Source organism: Zea mays, chromosome 10 (assembly GCF_902167145.1).
Source record: "Zea mays cultivar B73 chromosome 10, Zm-B73-REFERENCE-NAM-5.0, whole genome shotgun sequence".
Taxonomy (NCBI): Eukaryota; Viridiplantae; Streptophyta; class Magnoliopsida; order Poales; family Poaceae; genus Zea; species Zea mays.
In genome coordinates this window covers 44,910,467-44,920,056 of record NC_050105.1, presented here as the reverse complement: position 1 = coordinate 44,920,056, position 9,590 = coordinate 44,910,467, and the positions used below count along the sequence as shown (strand labels likewise).

Below are 9,590 nucleotides of genomic sequence, written 5' to 3'. Positions count from 1 at the left end.
CGGCATATTTATAATAATATTATATAATTATATCGTCAATATAGTATCAGTGTTATGGTGATATTTTACCGTACGGATTTTGTATAATATAGTGATGTTTGTCGTCCGTATCTATGTTTCATTCAAACAATTTACTCCCGCGGTAACGCACGGGTATAGACATATGATCTATATAATAATGCAATAAATCCCTGTAATTTGAACTGTATTATTGTTGAGGGTCAACTAGCGTCGTAGTAATGCTCCAATTAATAATTGGGGATTGAGATTAGGTTCGATGTCCATGATGAAAACACCGGACCGACGTTCTCGAGTTCATGGTTCATGCATTATACATGATACTAGCGATGCTCTACAAGAATCGAATCCAATTCTGTGATGCAAACTAATTAATGTATGTGGCATCGTCAAAGCTGCAGATCAAGCAGCAGCGGCTCCGTGCGAAGCTCGTCCAGCAGGTTGACGCCGAACAGCCGTAGGCACCGCCCGCACCGCCGCTGCGCCTCCTTGTCATCCTCCTCTTGTGCCGCAGCTGTTTCTTTTTTCATGGCCACCGCCGCCTGCTGGTGCTGGCCGTCCGGGAAGACGACCGTCATCTGCAGCTGGCACATCGGCGGCACGGCGGCGCCAATCGCCGGGGCCGGAAGAACCACCGCGCCCTCTGATCCGCTTCTACGAGTAGTAGTCCTGCGCCGCCGTTGGCAGTCGATGAAGAGCCGGGCGCCGTCGCGGCAGAAGGCGACGATGTCCCTCGTCGCAAGCCGCTTGTCGCGGACGTAGCGGCTCCAGCCCTTGGTGATGACGTAGCTCTGGCTACTGCTCCAGTATGAGTAGCGGAAGCGCCACGCCTCGCCGCCGCGCGCGTCGTCGTGGAAGCAGAGCACCGTGCCCCGCGATCTGGCTGCCGCGCCGCGCAGCGGCAGGTGGCGCTCCGCGAACTGCTTCGGCACCACCAGCCGGTTCAGCTTGCCCACGTCGCTCGGCGTCACCACCTTCTCGAACATGCGCTCCCGCCTGCTGTGGCTGTGGCTGTAGTCGCCGGCCGCCGACTCCAACTCCAGCGCGAGCGTTGTCAGGGCCATGTGCATGCAAAGCGGCCGATGATGGATGCAGTGCAGTGGATTGATCCAGCTATATATATGTATCGATCTGCTAGCGAGCTTAGGTAGCTGATGAATCCGCCGCTGCCTGCCTCGTCTGATTAGAATTTATTTATAGCGGGAGGGAAGGGATTTGGACGACTGGTGGGGGTGCACCGTGCATGGATGGTGACCACCTACCGCTGCGTTGCCTGTCCGTCCGTACCTATGGGCCGCTCCAGCTTCGTTCGTCGTCGTTAGTTTATCCGTCCAATCAGTGGCGGAGCTCTATAAAATTAGTACTCGGAGCCATTTTTAAAAAGCTCTTTAAGATATCGTGCGTACAACAAACATAGACTAAAGTAATATTTATCTCAATTCAGCACCTTAAAATATGACAAAACTTGATAAAAAGTTAAAATTATCTAATTAAAGATGATTTGGTCCTTCCTCACCTCTAATAGCTTCACAAACATCAGCACATGTGAGCCTGCTTTGAGTTCCTTCTTCAAAACTTGCTTGTTGCGCTTTCTACCGATGAGGACCACGAGTTACCTTTCAATTTTTTTTGATATAAACTTTCTACCAGCTGAAGAGAATGTTGCTCCTGCAAACTTGATTAAATGGCCTACGACACAAGATCATCCAATCGAGAATAATATGCAGTGGGACAATAACTAGATCGTCCGGGGATGTTTCGCTGCAGCTAGAGACAACAAACTTCAGTCAAGCATGTTCTATCAAGTGCTGCGCGGTGGGGGGACGGCCGTGGATGGAGTTGTTTTGTTTCATCTGGAGAAGCAGGGTGCCGCCATGGGTGCAATTCTTTGGTTGGCTGGCCCTGGGTAAGTGGGTATAATGTCGTGCGAATCTCATCATCAAGAATGTGGTGCCTACGACCCAGGTGGCCCAGGGCCCAAATCCGCCCTGGGGCCCAATCAGTAGTGACGTGCATGTTGCCTATGAACGAACAAACAGTTATTCATCTATATCACTGTCGGTGTAAAAATATTCGAAAGTGATTACCTATTTTTCTCACTCAATAATTTGTTAGATTCTCCATTACCATTGATCCCTCATAACCATTGATCCCCATGAGGGTTCCCCATTACCATTGCGCTCACGTCGCATGTCACTAGGGCTCTTAGCCATTAGAGGCTCGTCAATTTATATAAATTTATGTTCCTTTGCAATACACGGGCACATACCTATAAGATATTAAGATCGAAGATAATATATATTGTTTGTTTTCTTACATTACCTAACACTGTCTAGATGAACATAAATTACCATGATATTATATGTTCCCGTTGCAACGCACGGGCACTCACCTAGTTAATCAATATGGGAACTTTGGTCAAAAAATACATATTTTAGCTATAAATAATTTTGGTATAATTATTATGATTCTTTTAAATATTTTAAAATATATTTATTTATATTTTAAATGGAAAAGAAAAAAGAAGAAAATGAAACCCTAATCGGCTAGGCCGAATTTGGCCCACTAAGGCCCAGCCGCCACCTCCCCTCATTTCCCCCCTCTCTCCCACTTCCAGGCGGGGCCCACCCCGGCCCCTTCTCCTTCCTCCGGTCGCTCCCATGCCCGATCTCGTGCTAGTGCGTGCCCGGGCCAGGCTGGACCATCCGCGCCCAGCCCCTCGCCTGCTCGCACGCGAAATAGGATTACCTAGAAATACCAACCATATTCCTTGATTACCCTGGGATAATACTATGCTTAGTAATTGTGCTACTGCTCAACTTGATAATTATGATGTCAATCTTTAATGACACTTTTGGTTCCAGAAATGAAATTTGTGTTACTATGTTAACCTGATGGTTAAAACAAGATCATGTTATATTAAATGGAACATGGAGTGACCACCTAGGATAACAGTGCAACCACGAGTGCTATCATGGCTCTAGCTTTGGTAAATAGCTTTATAGACTTAGTGCCTAGCACCCTACCTGAAAGATGGGCAAGAGGGGGCGGTAGTGGTTTGGTGGCAGCTCATGTTAACATGGGGTGATAGTCTTGGCTAAGTTACCCTGCCCAGAGGGTCACTAATACTGACATGGAAACCTTAGTAGGTGGCTTTGTACTAAGGATATTTTGTGAAAGCCTCATAATGGATCCCTAGTCATTCACCTTGGTAGTGTTTACTGGTCTGAACAACCCAGGCTAGATGGGATACATGGCTTGTGGGTAAAGTTGTACCACCTATGTAGAGTGTAAAACTGATATGTCAGCTGTGCTCACGGTTAAAAGCAACCTGGACCCTCACATCATAATTGAACTTAAAGATGGAGAATAAATCATGATTCGATGATTTTTTTGGTTTGCTTAAGTGGTTTCACTTAAGTGTATTTGATGCTTATGATTAATTGGGATATTTTGGGATACACTTACAATTAGGAAGATAGGTGTTGTTAATAAAATATTGACCAACTAAAATGCTTACCACTTAACCATAGCCTACCTTGTTAACCTTGCATTACTCCTCCCACTTGCTGAGCCCCCACCATAAGTAAGCTCACCCCTTGCTAATATTTTGATCAGAAGCTGACGAAGAAGACTGTGACAATGGTCATGACGAGTACTGAGTCTAGCGATGCGCCAGTCATCTTCCTATGGAAGATTGCCCATGTTATATCCACTATACATTGATGATGATACTATTTGAGACTTTCATGTCTAGATGATGTAATAAAGTTATTATACTCTCTTTATGCCTTTATTGCATTATCTTTTGATATATTACACTTGTGAGATCAACATATGTGTGGAAAATGGATCCTGGCACACATATGCTATGCATTCAGTTTTGCCCCTAAAACCGGGTGTGACAATTGTACACATCGGTGTCTTGATGGGTTTCACATCCTTCATGCCAAACTTCTTTAGCATGTCATAAATGTACTTCGTCTGGCTGATGAAGGTGCCTCCCTTGAGTTGCTTAATTTGAAATCCTAAGAAAAATTTCAACTCCCACATTATGGGCATCTAAAATTTCTTCACCGTGAATATGGCATATAAATAAATCATCATCCACTCTCTTGGTGAAAAGTGTAGGATCGATTTTCCCTAGTTTGAATTGTTTTTCAATAAGGAAATCTCTAAGGCATTCATAACATGATGTAGGTGCTTGCTTAAGCCCATAGAGCGCCTTATTGAGCTTATAAACATAGACAGGATACTTATCATCTTTGAAGTCAGGAGGTTGCTAAGCATATACCTCTACCTTGATTGGCCCACTGAGGAATGCACATTTGATGTCCATTTGATACAACTTAAAATCATGGTAAGTAGCATATGCCAATAATATGCAAATTGACTCAAGCCTCGCTACATATGCAAAGGTTTCATCAAAATCGAAACATTTGACCTGGTAATAACCTTTGGCCATAAATCATGTCTTGTTCCTTGTCACCACACCATGTTCATCTTGTTTTTTGAAGAAGACCCACTTGGATCCCATAACATTCTAAGTTGAACATTTGATCGAGTTCCATACTTCATTCCACTTGAAGTTGTTGATCTCTAGAATCCTTTAAAGCATATTTAACCCTAAAAGGCTCAAGACAAAAAAGAGTAATTCTCATAGTAATTAGCAATTCTAGAGTGAGTCGTTACCCCTTTTGGATGTCACCAAGTATCCTAACGATGGGTGATCTCTTTGAATGCTTTAGTGGACTCTTAGGTGTGGCACTTGAGGTCTTGTTTCTCGAGTCTCCTCTGATCCTCCTTTTTCTTCATCTCTCCCTTGATTTGTGTCATCTACTTGATTTTCTTGATGTCCATATTGAGTTGGGGGTGAAGCTCTTGTGGAGGATGGTTGATCTTGTTCTTGAGTTGAGTCCAGTAGACACTCATCTGTAATGGACATGTATTCAATGTGGTGCATGGAGCCTCTACATCATATTGTTCATCTAGATCAACTTGCTCTACTTCAGAGCCATTAGTCTCATCAAACACAACATCACATGATACTTAAACACAACAAGTGACTTTGTTGAAGACTCGATATGCTATTGTGTTTGAATCATAACCAAGTAAAAACCCTTTTATAGCTTTAGGAGAAAATTTGGAGTTTCTACCTTTCTTTACCAAAATAAAGCATTTGCTCCCAAAGACTCTAAAATATGAAACATTGGGTTTGTCAACGGTTAGGATCTCATTACAGTCTTCTTGAGAAGTTAGTGAAGGTATAACCAATTTATGGCATGGTAAGAAGTGTTAACTGCTTCTGTCCAAAATCAATTGAAAGTCGTGTATTCTTCAATCATGGTCCTCGCCATGTCAATTCGAGTTTGATTCTTCCTTTCCACCACCCTATTTTGTTGTGGTGAATAGGGAGTCGATAACTCATGCTTGATCCCTTCTTCTTCAAGATATTTCTCAACTTGTCTATTCTAGAATTTTGTTCCTGTTGGATACTCGATTTCAATCCCTTGAAGGCGTTGAAAATCAAGGCAACACAAGTTAAGTACATGAACCTTCATTCTTGACCTAACACTTCTTCGAAATGTTAATGTGAAGGATGAAGGTCTTCAAAAGGAGATGTAAATGAAACGATGTAGGATGAAACAATATTGCACAATGGAGTATGAAACTCATCTTCTTTGCCTTAGCATTTTATTCCATCTTACTTTGTAGTAAATGAGTTTACAAGCATATCTTCGGCTCCTCAACACAAGGTAGCACAAACGTTCTTTGAAGTCTAAGCAACACGAAGTTGTGGCCCTCGAAAAGGTACTTTATGCAGGGCACTGTTCATCTATTTATAGGGGAGATGAACCGCCTTTATACAAAATTACAACCAAGCCCCTTAGTGTCTTACACACATTGTTTACAAATGACATTAGGGCAATAACATATTTTTTATCCTCGGCTGCGTGGGTTTGGGCCTTCGTCGCTTTCCCCTTTGGCTTACGTTCGAAGTTCCTCTATTAGTGTCGAACCTATCGACTTTGGCTAACACATTTTCCACTTGTGCGCATGGGTAAAGCTTCTTTGCACGCTGTCCTGGCCAAAGGTTTGCTTCGTTCACTAGTAGTAATGTTCCTGAAATACACTTACTTGTGCCGAAGCAAAAGGTCAGACGAGGATCTTTGGCATAGAGGGCCCCAACATTTCCATTGTCACTCCTTATCTTCTTGATTCTCAAATTGAAATCATTTTGTCCCATGTGAAGCGTGTACAATCATCAACAAATAACTAAACCATACTTACTCCTACTGATGATAATGTAGGTCATCGGACCAAATAGGTCCATATGCAGCAACTCCAATGGCCTTGATTTCGTCATGATATTCTTTGCAATATGACTTGCTCCATCCAGTTGCCCTGTTTCATATCCACTACAAGGTCTATCTTTTTCAAAGGAAATAGTGCTTAGTCCAACTACATGTTCACCTTTTAGAAGTTCATGAAGATTCTTCATCCCAATATGTGCTAGTCCAACTACATGTCATAACCATCCCATGTTGGTTTTAGCAATTAAGCAAGTACCAAGTTTGAGGTTATCTTTAAAAAATCTACAAGATATAACTTGCCCTTTAATACACCCCTAAATGAAACTAAATCAAAACTTCTTCAAAGGAATGTAACACATTTATCAGTAAATGCACAATTATAGACCATTTCACATAATTGAGATACTAATTGTAGATTGTAGTTGTTGGTTACTTGTTCTCAAATACTATGAATCAAGAACAAGGCAACACAATCATTAAAGGTTAAAGACCTTCGTCTTCCGAAGCATTATTTCCACCTGGGTATAATACTCATGAGACGAAAGTCAAGAGAGTCATACCTTCATTATTTAATACGTGAATACGAATGCGAAAGGATAAAGATGATGACTGCATCTTATTAATTCATTTATATTCGTATTCTATAAATCATAAATGAATATTTAATAGTATTAATATTACATTGATACCTTCGGCTTGCTCAAAGGCATGAATGCGGGAGAGTGATTAGAATCTAGCGTGAACAGTATGGTGTTACTGTTCATCTATTTATAAGCACGGGACGCAGGCCGGGTAAAATTACATCCATGCCCTAGGACATTTGTTTATAAACAACTTAAACTAACAAGGTCTATCAAGTCTTTTCATGTTTCGCTTGATCTGAGCCAAAGCTACTAAGCTTTGGTGTTGGGAAATGTGTTAGCCAAAGTCCGCATGTGCCGAAGGTATTTATATTTTGAGGACCTTCGATGAAAGTGGGGCAGACCTCTTGTGGCATTTTGCCGAAGGTATTTATATCTTGAGGACCTTCGGCGGAGAGGAAGACCCCAAACAGTAGCCCCTTTGCGGTGCTAGATCGTTTTTTTGTAATGAGCTCGGTCCGCGAAAAACACGAAGGCTTCAGAATGCCGAAGGTCCGAAAAACACCTTCCCTGAGCTTGTTACCAAAAAACAATGAAAATATTCTGGGTGCTAGGTGGTCCACCGTTCAGTCAGTGTAGACAGTCTAGCGGTTCGCCTTCTTCTCCTGCAGCACTATATAAGCAGATGGGTTGGTGAGATGTTACCACATCATTCATTGACATCGCACTGTTGTGCTATTAAAAATTTTAACTAAAGCCGAAGCTTTCTGTATTGTGCTTCTGAACAAGCTCTTCATCAATTAAAATGAGCTTCGTCTTAAGGAGTGAACATTGAAATGGCCCAAGTAAGATCAACCGCTAGGGTGTCTCGTGAGGGAGATGAGACCGAAGTGACCGAAATGGCACCGATATCAAAAGTAATGAGACGTTCAGGTCTGGTTGTGTCGGAAGAAGCTACTGCCGAAGCTGAGCAGACTGTGGCAGAAGACGGGAGTGATGATGAGAATGAAGAGGACAACAACATTATGAGCCCTTCAAAACTTAATCATATTGAGTTTGGAAAATCAACTGTAATAGAAAAGGACTTAGACGTGATGAAAAAGTTGGGCTACTTGGGGGAAGATGAAGGTAAACTTATTCGCTTTGCAGGCAAAGAAGTGATTCCGGAGCCGAAAGAAGATGTTGTCGTGTTTAGGAGTTTCTTCAGGGCAGGACTACGATTTACCCTGTATGACATGATAGGAGAAGTTTTGAAAAGGTTTGAAATATATCTTCATTAGCTGACACCGAATGCCATTGTTAGGCTCATCGTCTACATATGGGCCCTCCGAAGCCAGGGTAATAGTGCGAATGCCGAAGGATTCTGCCGAGTGCATGAGCTGCACTACCAAACGAAGGCTAGATCCAATGGGCTACATAAAAACTTCAGGTGCTACAATTTTGCATACCGGAAAGACATCAAGGCCCAGTAAATGGCCAACCGGGTGGACCAACGAATGGTTCTATGTGAAGGCTAATGAGAAAAAGAGAGAAAAACACATGACTATGGTAATGAGTCCTCTAAGGTTAAGCTTTGGCATGACAAGGCCACTATGAAACATGCAACTCGGCTCCCCATGCCAGCTGGCCGAAGTTGAGTTCAGATTGGTAGCTGCTCAAATTAGCACTAGGGACTTAGTGTAGGAATATCTGGCGAACAAAACTTTTCCGACCTCTAGTGGTTGGGAGATGCCGAAGAAGGAGGGAGGGAAAAAATATGAACTTGTTCGACTCCCCTTTCATTTCAAATTTGAAAAGCAATTCAAAAAACCATGTTCTGAATGGTTGGAAATGATAGAAGTCATGTGCAACGAAATCATTGGAAATTATACAAAGAAAGAAGATCAATTAATGATTGTTGCCTTCGGCTCCCAGTCGAAACGAAGGTTGAATCGGGTAATGGATGCCCTAAATTTTGAATATCCAGATTACGACAGGCTTGATGAAGGGACCGGAGGCAGTAAAAGGAAAAGGATTATAAAGCTTCGAAAAAACAAAGACTCTTCCGGAGCCGAAGGATTTGACTCCAGAAAAGTGAAAACTTGACAAGATATCTTTTGCCGAAGCCAAGGTACAAGATGTGCTAGAGAAGATTACAAGTCCTCCTTCACCCTCTATTGCCGAAGTGTCGGAGATTCTAAAGGTAATGACTGAATCTATACCATTTGCACTACTAAGTCCACTGAGGTTAGATCTAACTAGCCTTTTACAATCAAAGGAAACTACCTCGGGTGCGAAGGAGAAGGTCGGGGGGCAGAAGATACGGCAGTTTGTGAATGTGATACAAGCAATTGAGCAAACGCCGCCCTCAGCTTCAATGATGAAAGCAGCGATTCCTGTCGTTACTGAAAATGCTGCCAGAGCCAAAGCTGAAGAACTCGCAACCACGATGTCAGAAATTGACAAACTCATATCAGATGTGGTTACTGAGGAAAACATCGCTGCAGTGCCTAATAAAGGAAAGAGAATTGAAGATGCCTCTTCGGAAGAGAAAGATTTTGACCTTTGGCACCTGGGTGGCCAAGAACTTTTCAAAGAGGATAAGACAGAGTTAAAAGAATTTGCTATATCCTATGGTTACCAGCCGGGGTCCATACTCTTCTGTTGGTTCGACGAAGAAATTTTGGGATGCATTCGC

At 42.6% G+C, this 9,590-nt stretch overlaps 1 protein-coding gene across 1 annotated transcript; it reads right to left on the bottom strand.

Annotated features, from left to right (window-relative positions):
- Positions 1-244: 244 nt before the first annotated feature.
- On the bottom strand, positions 245-1,166 carry LOC103642409 (B3 domain-containing protein Os06g0107800). The gene has a single exon (XM_008665688.2). The coding sequence runs from the start codon at positions 1,086-1,088 to the stop codon at positions 408-410; it is 681 nt and encodes a 226-aa protein (XP_008663910.2). The 5' UTR covers positions 1,089-1,166; the 3' UTR covers positions 245-407.
- Between the last annotated feature and the right edge of the window lie 8,424 nt (positions 1,167-9,590).

Coding starts and splice junctions, on each gene's coding strand:
- LOC103642409 (XM_008665688.2), bottom strand. CDS start 1,088: ATGCACATGGCCCTGACAACGCTCGCGCTGGAGTTGGAGTCGGCGGCC.